General features: G+C 35.8%; 1 protein-coding gene across 2 annotated transcripts in view; it reads left to right on the top strand.

The window, feature by feature from the left end:
* LOC115440634 (serine/threonine-protein phosphatase 6 regulatory ankyrin repeat subunit A) overlaps nucleotides 1-23,956 on the top strand; it is a 46,312-nt gene that overhangs the window by 11,406 nt on the left and 10,950 nt on the right. For both annotated transcript variants that reach the window (XM_030165023.2, XM_030165024.2), the window contains exons 2-7: nucleotides 9,282-9,383; nucleotides 19,117-19,218; nucleotides 19,919-20,035; nucleotides 22,167-22,259; nucleotides 22,593-22,806; nucleotides 23,262-23,458. In XM_030165023.2, the coding sequence (XP_030020883.1) occupies nucleotides 9,282-9,383; nucleotides 19,117-19,218; nucleotides 19,919-20,035; nucleotides 22,167-22,259; nucleotides 22,593-22,806; nucleotides 23,262-23,458 (825 nt within the window). The remainder of the gene's footprint in view (nucleotides 1-9,281; nucleotides 9,384-19,116; nucleotides 19,219-19,918; nucleotides 20,036-22,166; nucleotides 22,260-22,592; nucleotides 22,807-23,261; nucleotides 23,459-23,956) is intronic.

Below are 23,956 nucleotides of genomic sequence, written 5' to 3'. Positions count from 1 at the left end.
TTTCTGAAAATTTCACCTTTCGCCACTATAGAAGGTAAACGTAATAAGTAAATACTACGAAGCAAGACAACTCTGGCACCCGATACCTTTTCACGAAATTCAAAGGGTCAAAATAAATATTGTCTATGCTTCTGTGAGCTCATTTCGTAGCATTTCTACGGTAGCTGGAGTCAGGCCTCATATTTGTGCTATAAAGTAGTTAAATTCTAAGAAATTGAAGGGCAGTGCGTAGGCGGTTCTAATAGCTTTATTACGTTATATTTCAAAACAAATTGGGAGAAACCTATATGAAATACGGCCTTTAATTTTACCTAATAATATAGAGTATTACACAAGTATTTTTATTATTTATATACGTAATCATAATGAGATTTATATTATCAATGCCTAAAATATACAATAAAAATGTATATACAGTACTAAAAAGAATTAACAAGTACTTAATTTTATCAACATTATTTATTCCGTTCATTCATTCAAAAATCTGAAGAATTATATTTATCTTTTATAATTAATTACACTAAAAATGTACCCCATAATGTTAAACATTATGAGGTACATTCTCGATTTGCCAAAAATTTATATTATTAAATAATACAACAAGACTGCCTCGGTGGCGTAGTTGTATTGCATGTCCGGTACAATAGCGCTCTGAGGTCCTGTGTTCGAATCCCGGGTCGGGCAAAGTGATATTTAGGTTTTTCTGCTCAGTATCAGCCCGGAGTCTGAAATTTGTGCCCGATATGGCGATAGGCTCGCCCCCTGTCAGATCATGGGACGGAACATACTTGGCGAAAAGTGGGTGCCCTAGTTGCGCCTCAGCATACCCCTTCGGGGATAAATGCGTGATGGTATGTAAGTATGTACAACAAGATTCATAAACAGAATCTACGTTTGGAAAAAAAATACAATATGAAAAACCGCGATAAAATCCGACTAATAGTTTTATTGCACAATCTACGCTTTTATTTACAATATTATTCAGCAAAATAGACGTTAATTTTGTAATAACTTTCCCACATCATGCATTAAAACAGTTAGCAAGACGACCATGAATCATTTTATTTCACCGAAACATCGTAAAAGTGTACTGAAGATTATTATATAGTATTTAAATTGTTTTCAAACGGTTTTAATCTGAATTTCGGCCAGTGGGTGCATATGAATAATACACAGACGATATAAATGCATTTTTTTTTTTTAAAATAGAACAAGCTACGTTTGAAATAAAAATATAATATCTAGCAAGCGAACTGCTAACATCACGTTTTACCATACGCGGCCTCAAAGTACAAAACCTTTTTAGTAATGAACTTGCCCATCGTATCCACAATATTCAGCAGTAAATCACAACAAAACTCATTCTGTACTAATTATAATTTCTACCCCATAGCCATTTTATATCCCCCGGCAAAGTAACGTCAATCAAACGTTAAAACAATGTTTATGAATTATTCACTGGGGAATAAAGTGGGTCAGTTTTCCGCTTGCTCTAGTGTTACTTTTTACTTTTCCTATTTAATACTCCGTGGAATGGCTTCTAATGCGCTGTTGGTACATGCGATTTCTAGAGGTATTTTGATTATCCAGTCAAATGCTACTGCAACATGAAAGCATTCCATTGCCTGCAATCTAAAAAATATACATTCGAAAAACATACAACGAGACTATCATGGGTGGAAAATGTAATCAAGTTGCAATATCAAAAATGTTTAGTCAATGATGAAATATATAGGTACTGCTGACAGCCAAATGTCGATATCTGAATATTGTGATTTACGACAAAATTTAAAAATTGAATACGATTTATCATGACATCGTGCAATACACGTAATGCAGTTTTCGATTTTATTTTCGCGAAACTGACGAGTTGTGACGGCATCTGATTTAGAAGCAGATCTAAAGCGCAGTGGAATGATGCCAAGTTTGTATAAATTGTATTCAGTATTCACGCTATTGCAAAAAATATATTTACAGGTATAAAACATTCACCAAAACCTTTATCTAAAAAACTAATTAAAACGTAAAGTTTGTCGATTAGGAATTATTTCTACACATTATATTAATTCGTATTTTTACACGGAAGTAGCCTTTACTGAGTTTTGACAGTTTTTCTATACTTTCGAGAATCTATTAAAAAGAAGTTCAGAGCAAAATGTATTTTTTTTTAAATATGTGCAATTGTACGTATAAATATAATTTGACTACTTATAAAATCTCTATAACAGGCGCCACAGATATTTAAATATACAGCAAATTCTAATATGGAATTATAAATACATCTTATATAAATGGATACTTCACCAAATAACTTTTACTGTGTGTTTAAATATATCTAAATTTTCATAAAAAAAGTTTTGCAGTCGCAACAGTATTCTTTAAAGTGGGAAATTATGGTTAATTTATTTCAATAACTTCATAACCTTGTGGAATGAGTAACACAGCGTCACCTTAGGGTTCAAGGTTCAATTTTGTCGGCGCCTTTAAAGAACTATAATATATTAGTATATACATGGGACAATTAGTATTGATATATTTATATTCAAAATTGAACATATATAAAATGAGCTCGAAACCTTAAGAAGCTAGTCAGAGACGCAAGTAATCTACAATTCACCAAGAATATTTTCATTCCCATTATAGGAATCTCTATACTGGGATGGGTAAGGAAACTCTTCAGCGGTAGGCACCCGTCTACCACTAAGGGATCACAAAATTATTGAATACTACTTCTATTTTTTCTTTACATCAATGTATAAAGGCTAGTTTAGTGCGGAAAGCATTCTCTACCAGTCAACCTTTTGGGTGATGCATACGTATTATATACCATGTATATAATGAAACATTCAGATGTAAACCTTTATGTATAATTTTAAAAGTCGGATTATCGTTTCTAAGAATTGTTTAAAGTATCAAAGTATTTCGCGACAAGTCAAGGCCTTCACAAGGGCGGTTGACACAACGCCCGACATAAGCGTACAAAGAAATACTATAGAAGTATACATAGTCCTATTGCTTGCAGACGTAATTGTATCAATTTCTACAATTGTTAATCGTGAATGGATTATAAAGGTTATTGAAATCGAGGGACGGATCGTCGGGTCAGTGACATTTTTAATTTTTTTTGGCGCAACTAATGTACCTATTGTCTGATGAAGGTTATGAAAGACAATGAAGAATATAAAGAAACTTATTAAATACAACTACGGTTTATGTTAAGTATTTACAAAATGAAAACTAACAACGACACACAACAATTAAAATTAATACGATGACTACAAGCATTTCGAGTATCGTTATGCGTAGTAACTTTATTGACTAAAAATCATTAATCAGTCATTATTGAACTGCACATATCCTTCCTATCCACCTAAATATATGCCTAAAGCTTTCTGAAGCCCGTCTATCTATTGTGAGATCAACTATTCTCGACAACTTTTTATTATATAATAGAATAAACAAAATAAATCTAACCTACATATGTTTGTTTCTCGCCATTAATAATATAAAAAAGAAAAGTGAAAACGAAATTAAGCCATTTACTAGATACTACAAATTAGAAACGAAGTGTGCGTTGATGTCTTCTAAGTGTCAAAGTTGACACCACTCCGATCGGTAAAGCGCGTCCTATGAATCAATATGAAGCACGCTTTCAATCACTATATCACGAATATGTAATGTATTTATTAAAATTTTATTTTTAAGTATAATAAATTAGTCAAAATTGAAAATTGATATCCATTTACAAAACAATGTTTTTTTCATTTTGTGAACTTTAAGCCTTATACTGAACGTTTGTCTTGTCACAGTGTTGAACAAATATCTTTTATTGGTTAAACAGCAATTCACATATAACTTTGAATTACACAATACTGCGTTGCATCATCTAGAATCAAGCGGTGTGTGGATTAAAGCTTATTTACATAGGTCAAAAGATATTTATTTTTTTATACCATATGACAATAAATATATCCACTGATGTCTGGCCGGCGAGCAGACTGGGATGCAAAATTTGTGCCCTCTTCCAATATTGGTGGACACTGGGACAACCTTGATTTAGTTGGTTCTGATTTAGCCTCACCACTAACATCAGTATATCCGACAAAAATCATAACTTTTATATTCCAGTATCTACTTCGCCTATGATTTTTGCTATGAACACCTACACGTCTCATAACTTTTTTAGTTCAAACATTAGTCATTTTCGTGGTTCAAAATGGCCGCTCAAGGCGTGACTCAGCGCTTGCCGGGGTCAGTGCAGTTTTAATCGGCTAAAAGCCCGGATATTGATGGAAACGGAAGCAGCCGGCGGAACGATGGCGCGTTATCATTTAAGGAAATTGCCTTTATGATAAATGGTTGGAAAATTCAGCATATTTTAGACAACTAAGTGATGATCTTAGGCCCTTGTCAAATATCATAATCCACAATAATTGTATTGGATACAATATACTTCAACTGGTTGTTGAAATCGTATTTTTTAATTGTAATATTATGTTTGTATGCGGTTATTTATTGTTACGTACACATTTCTGGTACCAAACAGCAATGTAATATTATTGTGTACCCACTTAAATATCATAGTAAATAGAGTAATTATTGAGCATTAAGAAACTAAGACCCGCTTTCGTAAATTGTACGTAAATAAGCGCAAATAAAATTTTAAAAAAATATATATTTATTTATCACATAAGCGAACAAAGTTGCACATATGATCCGTGAATACAATTTATTAGAATAATTATTATTACTAAATTACATTGAAATCACCTATATAACTACAGTAATTTTAAATTAAGGATAAAATTAGTTTAATTAGAACCGAGGTAACTAGCTCATGCTGATAAGGGAAGATAAAAAGATAACGAGTCGAGATCCTCACCGGTGAGGTCGATATGAGACCTAGCCTAGCTAACCTATTAGCCTTTCACTACCTACCTTAGTGATAACTACGCAAAGATGAAAGGCAGAAAAATACTCCTGGATTACTTTTTTGTCAACAATTGTGTAAAACCACGTAGTTTGTAAAATGTAGGTATATATTGTAACATTAAGTTTTTGGATGACAAACAACTCAGTCCCCTCCGTGACCATGAAGACTGCAAAGTCTACGAAACATCGGGAGAAAATTGTAAGATAAAAAACCGCGACCAAATTCGTGAAATAGTTTTATTTCAATGTCATAAATTCTATAATATATATTTGCTACTGTTTAATACTTATTTCCTATTATGTGAGCAACAAATGCGACTGATTGACTTATAAAAAATATACAAAATTCTTATTACCATATTAATCTTAAATTACCAGAAAATCTACGAAAATAACACGTATACGTGGCCTTAATTGCTGACACCGTTTTGTATTACGGCTGTTGGAACAATCTCTATGCAAAACGGGTCCGTGCCAAATACGCTGTATTGTTATGGTAATTTCGTAGTTTTCTACACATATTTTATTTGTTTTTGAGTGTAAATTCGTGTGTGGAACAATTTTGCTTCCGGTAAGGAAACTTACAGCCGCGTAAATAGTCGTGCCTTTATATTCATAGAAGCTATTACTGCGATGTGCTGATTAGTTACAACTATCACCTACAAAATCATTTTGATATTTGACGTTAATAAATGAAACCACATACTCGTCTTTACCCCTGCTAACATTATGCCAAAAATCATCCAATATTTTATACAACGAATATTTTAACTAGTAATCATGGTTGTACGTTTCTGTTTCTTTTTTAATTATTTGGTAGTAAAGTGAGAATACAGCGTATGCGTGAGTGTATTTCTAACTCAAAGGTGATGATGCCGTTGCGACGAACTCTCTTAGAATAGTAGTAGGTCATGTAAAATAAAAAATACTTTTTATTGATATGTATTTTGTTTAAAATTCGCCCTTTTTATATGTACAATTCGATTTATTTTTCATAAGTATGATACCATTTGGTAACACAATATCAATATATACCTGTATGAACAAGCAATCCCCGTACCAATTTTTTATCGCAGTTTAAATATATTATATACATCATTTCATATAACTAAATATTGTACTAGTATAATGTGGATCAGCAAACGTTTTCTCAATAGTCGCAATTATTATGCCGGTCAGTCTTATAGAATACAAAGTCTGCAACCCGACTTTGACCGAGTCATTAGGGGAGTTTGTATTCTGTTTATTGGCCTACATAAAAGATAGAAGAATTGCATATATTATGAACTTATCTCAAAAGAACATCATATAGGTTGTTAATTAATAACCAGCATGAAGAAATTATTCTCACAGTAATTATAAAAGTCACGCTTGCAATTTACAATAATTACTTTCAAAGGGATTTACTAATATCTTTCTTCAACAGGCAGCAGTGCAAGTCACGAGCGTCAAGCGATATTAATATTCATGTTGAATAAATTTAGTCACACTCATGCAAAAGCCCTTAATAAAAAAACGGTTTTATAATGTGATTATGATCATAACGTACATAAATGTATTATAAAATATTCACAAAAATATTCGATTTGATTGCGTTAGTTGTCCACATATTTTTCTAAATCACGTTGAGGATATAATTACTTTCCAAAGCTCTATAAAATTATTAAAAAAAACAAACCCTTTAACTAATAAGAGTGTCCACAAACTATCAACTAGCTGAATGAAAACACTTTATTATATACACTACATACTGATTAGATTAAATATACATTGTTTATTTAATTCATAAGCTATATTGTTTTAAATTTGGCTCAAATCACTCGCCCTCTCATGAATTGTCTAGAGACGGTGACGTTATATTTGGTGGTTTATTATTTCTAATTATTACAAATTAAAGAATAGACTCTAAACATTTTGAAACTAAAATTAAGTGTAAAACTTATAATTGTTTAAGTATCTACAAAGGTTAGAAAAATAACTTACACAAAATGTTTACAGAGTAAACAACATACAATTACAAACCATATTATATTCCAAACAAGCACACAAATATTTTACATACTGGCAAAAACAATCCAGCAACCTCAAACTTTCAAATTGCCATTTAAAATTCTGATATCTACCATAATACACTTTAGCCTTAACCGTCAAATATTAAATTAAAATATGAAAAATCGAATTAACAATATGGCATTTCGCTTATATTTTGCACCACGTCTAGTCTATAGTTAACTGCACGAACTAACTTTAAAGTGGATTGCAATTACAGTTAAGTTCAAGGGTTCTGGCGGAACATACACACTATTAATTTGCGAAAAACTAACAAGCTTTATACTGTTTGAAAAGGTTAAGTGGCTTGCATATATATTTTTTTGTTGTCGATAAATTACTGCCATTAAAGATTTCTTATGTTTACGCGAATGTAGACATTTAAATAAAACTATTTTACGGATTTTATCGCGATTTTTTATTCTATAATTTCTCGACCTTTTGAAGATTTCAGCCTTCGTGGGCATACCTTAGTGTGTATACCTCATGATTGTAACTACAAATTGAGGCCTATTTAGGCTCGCGAACATTTTCGTTTCGCTCATTCTAAGAAGGTTCCTTTTCCTTCCCGCACACTTCCCTTCCCTACATATCCCCTCCCTACTTTCCTCTAGGGCACTACAATCGGTAAGTCGGGAACTCCAGCATCCTGTTCGTAGGTCTCCGCCGGTGTTGAATGATAGGTTTGATAAAAAAAAATTAAAAAAATATCACTAGGATATATCATTCTCACACATAACCTTAGTCTTGACGATTGTAGAGAGGCCTCTTGGCTACGGCCCCTGGCCACTTCACGTTAACATAAAGATTGATGTGTGCTTATTCTTTTATCATTAATTAAACCGACATTAGCCGATTGCAAAAAAAATGTGTTTCCGGTTTCTGAAACGAGCAAAAATCCTAATATTATGTTAAGAATAATAAAATTTGTACTTAATTGAACATTGAACTGTCACATCAAAGATATGTTATGGAAGTGTAGAAACCGCTATGAAGTCTTATAACTAATATTTATTCTACGTTTCAGAAATCTCTACGATGTAGTAAATTAGATCGGCCAGGGGACAAATAAATATGAACTATATTTTTAATGATGCTTCAAATATTGTACGTTTGTATTCAGATTTTTAACTGAGAATCTGGATTCTTAAGTTTTGAAAATGAAGATGTGATTCATTTAGTGATGTTTCGCAATACGTATATATCACAAAGGTTTTAATACTTTTTACAAAAGCCTATATTTAACGAATTGCTGTATTTTTCAATATTTACTTTTATGGTTACATTATCCTCTTACCAGAATAAACTATTGATTATATTTAGATACTCAACGGTAAACTTAAACAGTGTCTTACCAAGTTTTAAATTATGGCACTAAGCATGGGCGCCGCTAAGATTATCTTTAGAGAGGTGCATCTGCATAAGTAGGTACTACATAATATGATTAAATTTTTTATTTTTTTTTTCCAAATATAAATCGCGCGTGTATTTGCGTATGCTAAACCATAATAAAACTTCTGTGGTCGCTAGTTGCGATTGTAATTGTTATTTTTATTGTATTTTGTTCTGGACAGACGGGTGCACGTGCACCCCCTTGCTCCCCCCTCCCGGCGCCCATGTATGGGTATTTGCGCAGTGAAACGTTTATATTTTTATTATAGAAAACTTTATTGAGAAACGAACATGCAATAACATATACAGACGCACTCTGTATAGGTATTTGCTAGTGGTAGGATATAATTTATATCCGCCCGAATACCGACCACCGTACACAAGATGTTAAAACCCGCCATAGTGACCAACGTGTGTCACGCTCTAGGATCCGCCTGTATATATCCAGTTACAAGCCGGCATAATTTTGTCGACTGTCGAGGGGTAATCATCTCTCGTCAGACGCCAATCTATTGGATCCTACTCTACACCATGAAGTGCAGTGGGGTCACTGCTGTGCCCATACATAAAAACAATGTATGAGTAGACCTATTAGTATAATATTTTTTATTCATATATTTATTTATTTTACTGCCTCGGTGGCGTAGTTGTACTGCATGCGGGGTACGGCAGCGCTCTGAGGTCCTGGGTTCAAATCCCGAGTCGGGCAAAGTGATAATTGGGTTTTTCTGCTCAGTATCAGCCCGGAGTCTGGAATTTGTGCCCGATGTGGCGATAGGCTCGCCCTCTATCACATTCTGGGACGGAACAAACTTGGTGAAAAGTGGGTGCCCTGGTTGCACCTCTGCATACCCCTTCGGGGATTAAAATGCGTGATGGTGTGCATATATATTTATGTATTGTTACAGACCACCGGCATGACACCGCTAATGTACGCAGTGAAAGACAACAGGACGTCGTTTGTGGAGCGCCTCATTGAACTCGGCTCGGACGTGGGTGCTAGGAACAATGTGAGTGTTAATTTTAATCAAATATTAAAATTATCATAGAAGCAGCGATGGCCTAGTTGGGTGTGGAATGGACTGCCGAGACGAATGTCCGCAGGTTCAAATCCCAAGGGCACACACCTCTTACTCTTTTAAAATTATGTGTGTATTATTTGTGAATTATAGCTTGCTTTAACGATGAAGGAAAATATCATGAAACCTGCATACCTGAGAAGTTCTCTATAGGAATTTTGAGGGTGTGTGAAGTCTAACAATCCGCTCTAAGTCAGCGTAGTAGATCAAAGCCAAATCCCTCTTAGTAGTAGAGATGGCCCGTGCCCAGCAGTGGGACAGTATATAATACAAGACCTATATTATATATAAGTAATAATAAATTGAGTAAAAATTACATATCTTAACTCAAAATAGACTGAGACTGATAGCGTAGTAATCTATGAGTATCTGCTTTAGAAGAGGAATCAGGTCCAGAGTCAATATCAACTTCTCTACTAATAATTGTAGGGTTTTGTAACCTTTCATAACAAAATTTCAATGGGCCCTTTCAAGTTTTCACTCCAACTTCCATAGATATAACCACATTTATCTCAAAAAAAAAACATGAGACAGATGCAGTGAGGCAATTATCTGCCATGTCATTCTTTACGCAGAGAAAAAAACGCGTTGTCGTTACCAGCACTTAGAAATCAGTGGAACGTTTATGTCCTTTCATCGGTCTTACGGCCCAATGACGACTCTTGGGTGTAGAATATTATCCGAGCGAGCATTGGACCGAGTCCCTAACCCCTGATATACCCTACACCAGCATACCAACCAAAACACGCAGTGGCCTTCTTCGGCGCATACGGGACGGCCCCGGGGTATCTTGTTGCACTAAGATAGCTGCGCGGAACCGTCCCTCATTTTTACTGTCTGCCTGCCTTGGTCAGTAATATCAACATCTCTACCAATAATTGTAGAGTATTTTTTTATCCTTTCATTACAATTGGCACATTAAACTTTTCAACACAACGTCCATCGATATTACAATTCTACCCGGTTCCAAGTCAATTTAACTTTTTAAGTATATTTAAAAATAAATAGGTTTAGTTTGTTCTAGTTAATAATTGGATTCGTGTTGACATGTTTATTAATAGTTGCATTTGCGACGACGAAATAGGTAAAAACAGTGCTGAAAGACTAATTATCTGAGTATTCGACATTTCGATTTTTTTTTTATTAAGATTTAAATTATTATTGATGCTATAGAAAAAAAATTGGATCCAAAATAAATTCAGTTGCTTCTAACTACAAAGTTAGAGCAATGTTTTTAGATAGACGTTTATAGATGATTTTAGATACAAACACAGTAAGTAGAATATTTACCATAGATACATATACGTACCTATATATACGTACCTCTAACATTTTAGCAATTATTAACTAGAACACACTGCTTACACTAGGCAGCAGTAGCAAAGGGTTCATAAAACTCGATTCCTGCTGCTTTTACGTAGAATTTAATTATCATTCAAACGATTTGTAAACCGCATTCATGCATATAAGTACCTATATGTGGTGTCGAGTTCTCTTTTGGAATTTTTTTTCTTCGCTACTGCTAGGCAGTAAGGAAAAAACAGCAAATATACAAGACGATAAGTTTATTAGAACCATAATTAAATCCATGTGTACATGAATTGAAACAAAGCAAGCCAGAGCGAAGGGGTAATTTCCTGCAAGGCGTGCCAAGTTGCCCCTTATAAAGCGCGCTATCCACTAAATGGTTAGTAATCACTCTAATGACTTTAATTGCACCCGACGTTCTCTAGAATCTATATGAGTGTACGCGTATATCTATCTTCGTAGGTCTGAGGGGTAGGATATATGTTATATCCGCTCGAATAGCGAACACCGTACACAAAGTGTTAAAACCCGCCATTTTACCTCACGTGTCGCGTTCCGGGATCAGCCTGTGTATATCCGGTTCCAACAGGCCGGCATAATTGTGTTGACTGCCGAGGGGTAATCATATCTCGTCAGTCTATATTCTTTTGGACCTCTCTCCACTTACCATTAGGTGTAGTGGAGTCACTTTGCCTTGTCAATATATAAAAAGATACAAACCTATATAACATAAGTATGACGACATAAGACATATTTCGAATTATACTGATTTTGTGTAAGGTCACTAATAGTTTTAAAATAATTTGCCACTTTTTCTCTATTTTATCCATGAATACATGACTTAACCTTACGAAAACTTCCCAAGCTAATGTCTTCTATCATAATATTCTTTGTCTAAATATACATTTATGCGTCAAAACATTAAAAAATCATAGCCAATCATCGCTCTATATAGCTTGTGAATAGTATACAACTAGACTAATAAAGCAAAGTCGTAGTTATGCCTGCCGTCACAGATGGCGTGATAGGCGCTGCCCACGGATTTATGAGCATAAATTACTGCAGGTCACACGACTTACAAGTGACGGTAAAAAGACATCATGCTCTATCTATAATTATAACAAGAAATACTTATTTGAAACTGTATAGTCGCCCCTTAGTCTAGTGATAGCATATAGGGCTGGCGAGTCGTACTGGATTCGGAACAGAGAATAGTTACGTAGTAAAAAAAATCACCTAAGTTATAAATGAGGTGTTATTGACGATATAGAAGCTAAACGCATATATTTACCAACTGGCACTTTATTGTGAAAGTGACGATAGTCTAGTTGGTTGTAGAACGGACTGCCGAGACAAATGTTCAGAGGTTCAAAACCCAAGGGCACATACCTCTGATTTTTTTTAAAAATATGTGAGTATTCTTTGTGAACTATCGCTTGCCTTAACGGTGAAGGAAAGCATCGTGAGGAATCCTGCACACCTGAGAAATTCTCTATGGGAATTATCGAGGGTGTGTGAAGTTTCGAATAGGGCGTGTGAAGTCTACCAATCCGCACTAGGCCAGCGTGGTGGACTTAAGGCCTAATCCCTCTCAGTAGTAGAGTAGACCCGTGCCCAACAGTGGGACAGTATGTAATACAGAGCTGATATTATTATACTTTATTGTACTAATTTTGACTTCACGTTACTCTCAATAGATATAACTTTGTTACTCATATATTTTCAAAATCTTATCTTTAGAATGTTAGGTCATATTATTAATGAGTTTTCTTTGATCGATATTTCGCTAAACAATAGGTCTTTTAATAAACTTTGACATTTGGCATGTTACATGGCGTTTTTGATTACAATAATGAAAATTACTTTTTAATCAAGTTTCAGCGTATAGAAACTGGCACGATCGTGCTTTGACTTACACACGTCAATGCATGCGACCAATTTTCGACATAATGGACTTAACAATTCAACAGTCGAAAGAAAGGCGAAATTATGAAATGGAATTTTTATTCACGATGTATTGTCAAAGTTTTTTCGCATTTCATTTTATTAAATCTATACATATTTAAAACAAAGTCACCAAAAATGTTTGTCGGTGTGTGATCGATTTTTTCAAAATCGACTGGACGGATTTTTGTACGGTTTTTACTTAAACATAGTGCAATACTTGACAAAGGTTTGCGTTAATAGTTACAGTTTTATGTATATTGACTAAAAGATGACGATTACCGTTGAAGAGGTGGCGTGGTTGTAAAAACTCTTGTGGGTCGCGATTTACGCGGGAAGTACTTTGTGACATACTGATTTATACGCGGGCGAAGCCGCGAGCACAGCTTGTTAAAAATATTTTTTCTTCGTGTTCTAAGAAACGGTTTATTTCCAACAATTTATTTGGATGACTCAAAAGTATGCGACAGTGCGTCACCGTCATGCAAAGTGACGAATTCTTTGTCAAAAGTTTACTTTGTTTTTCCACACAGCTTGAACGAAAAGGGTAAAATAATACATCATTTGAAACTTGAATAGTGAACGTATAAAAAATTATTAGCCATACATTTGTTTTATTTAAAATTTTCTTATTATATTAGTAAGAATATCTTATTTCGAACTACTATAGTTTTAGAGCGAAAATATTGGGTCTAAATTGTCTAATAATTAATGTTTTTAAAACACATTACCTACAGTTTATCAATGGAACTTGCAATTACAAAAAGCTTAGTTAAACAAATATTAATAAACTTTTCATATAAAGTGTCTTATTATGTCCTATACCTTTAATAAAAACACCATTGTTTTGGATGTATTCACCTTTGTTGATGGTACAAAAAACTTTGTGACTATATTCGCATTTCCCGATTTTATTAAATTATTCGGAAATTCATTTTTAATGTCACTCTAACCACGGCGAAAGACAACAGTAATTTATGATAGCTTTCTGCTTCCGTTACTTGAAACATTGTTTCATAGACCATAACAAAGACTGCAACATTAAAGGAAACTAAATCGACTATAACCAATGGCCGTACACGCAATATCAGAATTAAAGACTGTATTCCGTGAAAATCGCTGAAATCATCGAATAGAGGTCACTACAAGAGAACTTACTATTATTAGATGGTAAACATTTTAAAGATATTTTTTTCCATTGTAAGAGTATTGTTCATGTTATAAACGAATTAATATAAAATAGTATTTAAATGTAACGTAATGTTGTCAAAATTAGTAAAATACGTATGACGCGATTTCATTGTTCCTTCCTACCGCGCACGGGTAAACTTTGGAATGAACTCCCTGCTTGCTTGTTTGGCTACTAAAGCAATAAAAAAAGTCTTAAATGATTTGTTGTGGGAAATCTCTGGTATTCAAAAAGTAGTCTAGATGATACTATTTTTGTCTATTTCACTAACAAGTGACAGTTTTTCAATAAATATTGTATATAGCCTCTCAAAAACCGAATGAAATATAATAACGCCATGTTAAGATAAAATGTTGTTCTCCTTTTTAAGCACAATGCGCGCACAGTGGGTTCTAACATTTCATATAATTAAAGTTCATATAAAAAGGAGTGCGGAAAAAAAAGTATAGTTTGTCTTACAAATATATTAAATGCGTCGATCGAATTACGGCTGTGGACGATCACCAGTAATCTATACTATTATATAAAGCTGAAGAGTTTGTTTGTTTGTTTGTTTGTTTGTTTGTTTGAACGCGCTAATCTCAGGAACTACCGGTCCAAACCGAAAAATTCTTTTTACGTTGGATAGCCCTTTGTTCATGGAGTGCTATAGGCTATATATCATCACGCTATACCCAATAGGAGCGGGGCAGTAATAGCTAATCTCAGGAACTACCGGTCCAAACTGAAAAATTCTTTTTGTGTTGGATAGCCCTTTGTTCGTGGAGTGCTATAGGCTATATATCATCACGCTATACCCAATAGGAGCGGGGCAGTAATAGCTAATCTCAGGAACTACCGGTCCAAACTGAAAAATTCTTTTTGCGTTGGATAGCCCTTTGTTCGTGGAGTGCTATAGGCTATATATCATCACGCTATACCCAATAGGAGCGGGGCAGTAATAGCTAATCTCAGGAACTACCGGTCCAAACTGAAAAAATCTTTTTGCGTTGGATAGCCCTTTGTTCGTGGAGTGCTATAGGCTATATATCTTCACGCTATACCCATTAGGAGTGGAGCAGTAATGGCTAATCTCAGGAACTACCGGTCCAAACTGAAAAATTCTTTTTGCGTTGGATAGCCCTTTGTTCGCGGAGTGCTATAGGCTATATATCATCACGCTATACCCAATAGGAGCGGGGCAGTAATGGCTAATCTCAGGAACTACCGGTCCAAACTGAAAAATTCTTTTTACGTTGGATAGCCCTTTGTTTGTGGAGTGCTATAGGCTATATATCATCACGCTATACCCAATAGGAGCGGGGCAGTAATGGCTAATCTCAGGAACTACCGGTCCAAACTGAAAAATTCTTTTTGCGTTGGATAGTTCTTTGTTCGTGGCGTGCTATAGGCTATATATCATCACGCTATATGACCAAAATGACGCTATATATATACTATATGACCAATAGGAGCGGAGCAGTAATGAAACATGTTGCAAAAACGGGGAATATTATGAGTTTTGAGAGCTTCCGTTGCCTGCGCTGCGTAAACGGTTAAAGTTATGCAACAATGATGTATGACGGGATTGTATCACTTAAAAAGTTCTAAAAAATATATTATAAAACAAAGTCCCCCGCTGCATCTGTCTGCCTGAACGTGTTAAACTCAAAAACTACCCAACGTATTAAGATGAAATTTGGTATGGAGACAGTTTGAGACCCTGGGAAGAACATAGGTTCCCGGGAAACTACTACTTTTATAACGGAAAACTTTAGCCTGAAAAACTTTATAACGCGGGCGGAGCCGCGGGCAAAAGCTAGTATTAGATATGCGCATTAAATTGTTTGTTTTAAAGCATTAATTGTTTTGCTTAGTAATAATATTTTTGTATTTAACTATAAAATATGATTGTTTAGTCGAGGTCTGTGAACTTTACAGAGCCGTTGACAGCACGAGCCTACAAAACGTCTTGTAGTCTACACGCAAAACGACTAAAAATCGGAATTTATTAACGGCTTTTTTAACTAGACAAACAAGCCTACTGTATAAACATCTTAAAAGTACCCACTAGTTGTCACCAGTAAGGCCTTTACAATATTCTAAAAAAAATGCGATTATTTTTTTATGCCGGCATGGCAAACTGCTCTCACTGTACCTGATGGTAAGTGGAGTGTGGTCCAATAGAATGTGAAAACTGTAATGAATATAAAAACTGATTTATAATTTATAATAAGGCGATTGTTTCATAGAAGCCTTTGAATTATACAACTAGAAAACATGTCGGACAAGTGTGCACATCATTAAATTTTGCTCATACTTTTCAAGCATAAACAAGAATTTAATAAAATACTTAATAATACTAAGAACAGAAAAATACAGTCATGTCGGGCACAAATTTTAAACTCCAAGCTGATAATGAGAAATAAGCCCAATATTGCCCCACCCAGGAGAGGACTCTGTTCCACCAAATGCAGTCGTACCGTACACGGAACAAATGAACGCCACCGAGGCAGTCGAATACCGAAAGGCTCGCCCTCTATCATATCATGGGACGAAATACACACGACGAACAAAAGGTGTACTGGTTATACCCCTGCCTATGCCTTTGGCCAATAACAGACATGAGGAAAATATACTAACAAACACAATTTGCTATTTCATAAATAAGTGAACACGCATTCTACTCATCAATGGCGAAGGGTCCACATAAGCCGATTCCTGTTGGCTTCTCTTTATGGAGAAACTAACTATCATTAGAACGATTTGCAGAGCGCATTCATGCATATATTAAGTGCCTATATGTTGTATCGGATTCTCTTTCAGAAAATGTCACCGTTCGCCACTGATACCTACACATAGATTGCAAGATTTTATTGCAATAATATGGTGTACATTATATCTGAACTGCAGTGTAATCAATTCTCCATGCCAAGATAAAAAAATGTTTACTTCAAGTAATGAGGGAAGTGTACTTGGCTATTACTTGTAATAATACGCGCTATTCTTGGGGCAAGATAGTATCGCACGCGATCCGATACGTAGCTCTTGTAGGTCATGTGTTGTACCTAGATTCTAGAATTAATAACCGTGTAGTAGAAAGGCTGGATTTTAAATCTTACGACTAAAGTCCTTTAAGAGATCTTTACATCTCTACATAAAATTAGGCGGTGCCCTAGAAATGTTTTTCTGATTTTCTCCTAACAGCGTGATAACCATATTTTTGAAGCTGTCTATTCGAAATTTATATTACACTAGCTTTTACTAGCGGCTTCGTCGGCGTGATTTTTTTTTCCTGGTATACATAAAAAATAACTAATAACACTAAAAATACCTTTTAACTCCGGTTATTACAAAAAATAAATAGGACAATTTTGTAAAACGCGTGGTTACGCAAATATTTAATACTCTTTCTGTGAGTCGTAAAAGGTACAATTTAGACTCACAGTTTACCAAATGTCTATCTATAGAGCCCTGTTGCCTTACCAGGCGTCCTTCACTGAAAAAATGAAGATATTCCGCGTTTTTAGTTTATGACAAAAGGTAATTCTGGTAGGTATTGAGAAATCAAAGTTGAGTTGGTGATACGCAAGATGGCCACTTGTTAGGAATGGGATATTATGAATTTATAGATATTAATATAACATATAATAATAATCCTAGCCCTGTTTTATATGTATAATGCTCACTGTTGCGCCTCTTCTTCTGCTGGTAGGGTTTAGGCCTTAGCAGAGGCGATTAAGGAAAGCCGGCAGGAATCGGGTTATATTGACCCTTCGCCACTGGGCCTTAGTCTATCAAAATCCTAAGTCTAAGAGGAATAATTATAAGCATAATATAATATTTCATGATTCCTGAAAGGGTTTTGCCCTCGTATGGAATTTCAAATTAATTTATTACTTATTTTGCGAGTATATGAATGAACTGCTCTAAACAACAATAAAAGAACCAATAGGGGACCGGCCTATGCTTGATTTTGTACATTATTCTATATGTAATGGTTAATAATACGAAAAAGAAACACTCCTGCGAAAACTGCATAACAATTGGTTAAAAAATGAACGAGTAATTCATATTTAAAATATTGTAACGTGCAGAAGTGGGCGCGATGTGGGGATATCGCTTCATCTCTTTCTTTCGCACGCGTCGTAATTCCCGATGACGTCACATGTGGATATTTCGTCTCTTTTCTGTTTCTTGTTAATTACCCCTTCCACCGAAATTCAAAGACTTATAACTTGTTGATTTTTTACCGGATTTTAATAATTCCTTCTGTGTTATAATTTATATTATGTAAATATTTGATAATAGTAAAGAACAAAAATGAGTCCGGTACCCTATTGTATTTTTTGTTATTCTCTTTATCATGCACTGTAGTTTATACCTTAATTTGAAAAATAGCAACACAAGAGTTTCTTCTCCGTTTTTCTCTGGTGCGGTTATTTGGTGGTAGAATTAATATTGACGGAATCTAAATAATTTATAACATTTAACGGGTTCAAATATATTTTTTCATTTTATTTCATCACGTTGAACTAATGTGTGGTGAACTAAGGCTTATCTACATATACCTCCTTTTGATATTCTTAGAAAGAATCTTCAGGTATGTCGGTTACCTCACGATGTTTTTCATCACCCTTAAAGCAAACTTTAAAAAGGTCGAGCCTTGGGTTTTGGATCTGAGAACGTTCGTCTTGGTAGTCGCTTCCAGTGGCATTGAGTCGTGCACAAATAGTTTTACGCATAGTAAAAATAAATATATCCAGGCCTGTATGTGCAATGTGCATACTGCGTACGCCACGCTCTCAGTCTCGTGTCGTAAGTATTAAGAACAAAGTAAACCCAATTTGTTCCACAAATCTCTGGCCTGATACAAAATTTTGTCTTCGTGCAGGAATCGAACCCGCAGCAACCGGCTCACCAGCCTGGCCAGGTGCCCTGAAAACTGTGTACAAATATAGTTTATAGTGACAGAAATTGTAGCCAGTGTAACTTCTGGACATAATAAGACTTAACATCTCATGTCTCAGGATGGTGAGCGCAGTGGAATACCAAACAATACTTTGTAATTCAAAGTGTTGAATGGTGTTTCAACGTTTATGGGCGGTCGTATCGCTTACCATCAAGCGAAGAACAAGGTCGTCTCGTCATTCAAAACAATAAAAAAAATGACCCCATCATGGTACATAATAATTTCATACCCGACGCTGAATAATCATGTATAATGTTTACCTTTGTTGTCAGGACAACTACAACGTGCTGCACATATCCGCCATGTATTCCAGAGAGGACATCGTCAAGCTGCTTTTGTCAAAAAGAGGAGTCGATCCTTTCGCCACTGGAGGGGTAAGGATTCGTACCAGAGTTGCCAGTTCTACAATATATCATTTTTAACTCCCAACTCCTCGATTAAGGTCTGGAAGGACAATCTATTTTGGATGTCCAAAATTCAAACTCTTAGACCTCTGTGTTCTTTATGACAAGATTGGACTGCCATGCCAGCGACGAAGCCCAGGGTAATACGGCTCACTCAAGCTGTCCCAAGCGATGTCTTTATGTAGAATGTGTGATGTAGGCCTTGCAAGTGAATACGGTTACTGACTGTTAGTTCTATAACGCATGTCAACCACGAAAGTTGCTAAAAATTCTAAACATTAAAACTGCAATATATTTTTTTACAAAATGAAACTATAGTGCGGTTCCTATAATTTAGTCAAAGCAAAATAAATATGTGTTTTAGACTTAGCATGTATAAATAGTTTGATTATTTGTACTAATTGCCATAGCCGATTCAGTCTCTGCGTCACTACATAATGCGCGGGGAACCCTATACGAAACATTAATTACTTCTTACTTTTTTTTACGAGCATAGCAAAATGACCTCACTGCACCTGATGGTAAGTGGAGAGGGGTCTTATAGAATGTCGACTGACGAGTGATGGTTACCCGTCAGCAGTCGACACAATTATTGGAACCGAATACTCTTAAAAGCATAGAGATCTTTATAAAACTTTATATCTATTATAATAAAGTGTATTTTTCAAAGAGCCGACAACAAACAGCAGTGCACATTGTGGCGAGTCGACAGACTGGCACAGCGACCAGCATACTTAGAGCTCTCCTCACTGCTGCTGGCAAAGACATACGGCTCAGGGCAGATGGGGTAAGTTAATATGCTAATTATCATAGTAAATATATGTATCGGTAGCGTAGTTGTAACTGTACACGGTACAAGTACGACTACCGTAAGTCCTGGGTTCGTATCCCGGGTCGGGCCAAAATAATAGTGACTGGGTTTTTCCATCTTAAAAATTACTCATTTGCGGCTCGGAGTCAGGAAGTTGGTGGTGTGATACCCCCGTGCCTCGGAAAGCACGTAAAGCCGTTGGTCTTGCGCTTGATCTCTCTCCAGTCATGTCGGATTGCCGTCTCACCGAACTATGAGGGTGAAGGAACAGAGAATGCACCTGTGTACTGCGCACACACTTGTGCACCATAATATATCCTGCGTACCTGGCTGATCTCCTTTGAGATTGGCCGCCGTGGTCCGAATTCGACTAGGAGGGATTCATGTATAGGTAAAGGTAACGAATCGAGAACGTCTGTAAAGTATAGATTTCATATTTGTACGGAATTTTATATACAATTTGACACAATAGTGTTTAGAAGCTATTGACCAATAAATTGACAAAACGAAAAAGTTATGTAAATTTTGTTTTACTTACACAACTAACCCTCATTGTAAAAGTTTCAACTGCATACAATTTATAAACGGTAACACAAAAGAAGAAAAATTGGACAAATAAAAATGGGAAAGAATATATTTTGTAGGGTTTTCGGGCGTGACGTGAGAAATGCCCATAAAACTAGCATCACTTATGATCGACCAGGAAACTAAAGCCGTGATAATATACCGCCCTTCGCCAACGAATAGAGTATGTCTTCACAAGGATATGCTTTTCTTAATAACAAAGTTTTAAGTTTTATTGTTATTTTGAGAATAAATAATGCCAATGATTGGTATGATGCCTGAATACTAAATTTTAGTACTTAGATAAAGTTTTAATAAACATCACTATTTCGTGCCCTAAGAAAGCCGCACTTAAACTATAGTATTAGTATCATTCAGTCACAAAATCCTTGCAAGGTCGTTTGCCTACTTGAGGTGCATCGACTTACAAGCTTCATTGAACTGAATACAAATGTATGCAGATGCGAAATTGTTAAACGACAATTGGAATATTTTGTAGAAATCGCGTGTAACGATAATGTTTTAAGTTTACAGCGTAATAGGGATTCAGTCGGTAAACAATAGTAGTAGTGGATGCAACGAGGATCGCGTGCAGGCGCCGACGCCGCCGCCGTCGCCGTCGCCTGGCACCGCCATGCGGCGATTCAGGAACTACCCCGAAAACACCCTACACATTGAGTGTAAACAAAACCCCGTCTTTCACCGAACACAACATATCCTATTTATCCAAATGCTCAAACATCCTAACAACACTTATCATGTGACATAACACGCATTAGCTGACAATTATTAATTATAGCTACTAAAATTCGGCCGCAGTTCGCTAAAGGGGGAATGTAGTTGACGTTTTAAGGACGTTCCGATTGCGGGAACGAGCCACCCCGCACGAATAGAAACTAGCTAATTATCCGCGGAGCTTTAGCCGCCCTAGCAAACGTCACAGCGCGAATTTACAATGCAAATCACTCGCTGAATATTACTTAAGTAAAACGTCAGCACTGAAATTCAAAATTACTAATTTTAATACTAGTCTCAGTCGCTCCTCCGTCACGAGCAGAGGAAGGTAGCTTCGCAATGGCCTCCGACGCGACGTTTGCGTTCAAGTAGTGGCGATGGATGAGCAAGTACGTATCGTGGTGGTGACCGAGCGTAAATATGAAATAGAATGTGAACCGCGATACCGATCGATTTATGCCCTATAATAGACTGGGTACGAAGATTGCGATGCACATAAGTCTAATACTATTGTCTGTGGTATCACGCCGCGAGGCATTCGTGCGGTGCATGCCGCTAGTAGCGCGTTGTCTCGGCTCGTCGCGTCGCGCGATCTCTAATGCGGACTTGACGCGAGTTTTGCGCTATGTCCGAAGGCGGGCGGGATCAGCCGAGGAGCGCGAACCTTAACATCTCCTCGGGCGTCCGCAGCCCGCCTGCTAACCAGCAAAAGGACATACAAAAACTCGAGCTCAGCTTCATAGAGCTGAACAAGGAGAGGGCGAAACAGAAGGAATGGAAAAAGTTAATACGCGACCTGGTGTTCCAGAGGGGCAAGATCCCGCTGCTGCTTGCGGTGGAGGCTGGCAACCAGAGCATGGTGCGGGAGCTGCTCAGCGCGCAGACCGCAGAGCAGCTGAGGGTATGTCACTTAGTGCTACTTATGGATATATTACCGCATTTTCTGCTTCCGCATACACTAAACTTTGTATTTCCTTTGTTTTATTTAAATTATGTTCCACATTTGCACTTCTTTGTTGCGGAGCAACGAAAATCATGTTAACTGTTTCAAACGCGAGCTTTAATTAGTGTTTTGCATAATATTAATGTCAAAGAAAATACATACATGTACAAAAATACACGCTTTACCTTTTCTCCTTTATTGGTTTCTTTTTTTAAAAATTATATCAATAACTTACAGGTTTGGTTAAAGTATCTCTTTTTAATTAACGTCTTCAACTTCAACTTAATTTAGGCATCTACTCCTGCGGGAGATACGGCTTTGCACCTCGCAGCCAGAAGACGAGACGTGGATATGGCTCGGATACTAGTGGACTACGGGGCGGTGGTGGACGCTACCAATGGAGCTGGTCAGACCGCCCTTCACATAGCAGCCGCGGAAGGAGACGAACCACTAGTGAAATACTTCTACGGAGTGAGAGCCAATGCTGCTATAGCTGATAATGAAGGTAAGAGTTTAAAACTTTAGGTTACTAAAACATTAGATATGTGTAAACTTCGTAAGAACATTTCAGATTAATAAGTTTTTAAGTTATATGACGGTTCTAAAAATTTGAAATACTTTTAATACTAGTGATAAAAAAATTAGTTAAATAATTATGAAGGACTTAAATTATCAAAATGGAAGTGAAAATATCTTGTTCCATAACCAGCCATTTATAAATTACACTCTTCGTTTCCTTAATCTACATTGAACCGGAATGTATGCTCCCTAACTAGGTCATAATTTTACATAACTTTTTTAATTTTATTTGTATCTACATAAAATATAAATTTCAGGATATTTGACCATCATGCAGAATTGCGTAAAATCAAATTGTATATATCCTTTTAGTATTTTTTTACTTTGTCTCAGATTAAGATGAAACGAGAAGGATGATAATAGTTACTAAACTCTTTTCAGACCGCACTCCAATGCATTTGGCAGCAGAGAACGGACATGCAGCCATCATCGAACTCCTGGCTGATAAATTCAAGGCTTCCATATTCGAAAGAACGAAGGACGGCAGCACGTTAATGCATATTGCATCACTCAACGGCCACGCTGACTGTGCCATGATGCTCTTCAAGAAAGGAGTGTACCTTCATATGCCAAATAAGGTTGGTGTTTTCGCTTGACTGACCATCTCAGTTTTAGTACCATATATCTTTCAATGGAGCCAAAAAAATACAAACCCATAACATGCCTTCCCACCATTCATAAACTCCTCAAATCTATATTAAATTATTCGAACTTTTTTACCACCTGGATATTTGAAAACAGTGATCCACTGCTCCATACATTACCCAAGAAATGTGCAAAAATTTGTGCCAATCTTTTACAAATTCAACACCTTCACGAACAAAGTATGGGGCACCGAATCATAAGATTTCATAAATTGTCGTCATAAATGTATCAAATATTATTAATATTAAATTAATCCTATATGAAATGAAACTTATACAATCCCTTAAAGTTCAAAAATATTTGCTAAGTATTAAAAATGTCAAAAATGCGAAAATTTACCAAGTTAAAACTCAAGATGTAGGGAGGGAAAATTATAATCAATTGCTACCTTAAAACAAATTACTATGTTTAAAGTATTTTACTAATTTCTA

Source organism: Manduca sexta, chromosome 24, assembly GCF_014839805.1.
Source record: "Manduca sexta isolate Smith_Timp_Sample1 chromosome 24, JHU_Msex_v1.0, whole genome shotgun sequence".
NCBI classification, from domain to species: Eukaryota; Metazoa; Arthropoda; class Insecta; order Lepidoptera; family Sphingidae; genus Manduca; species Manduca sexta.
Note: the sequence above shows the minus strand (reverse complement) of the source record. Positions and strands in the feature narration are given on the sequence as shown.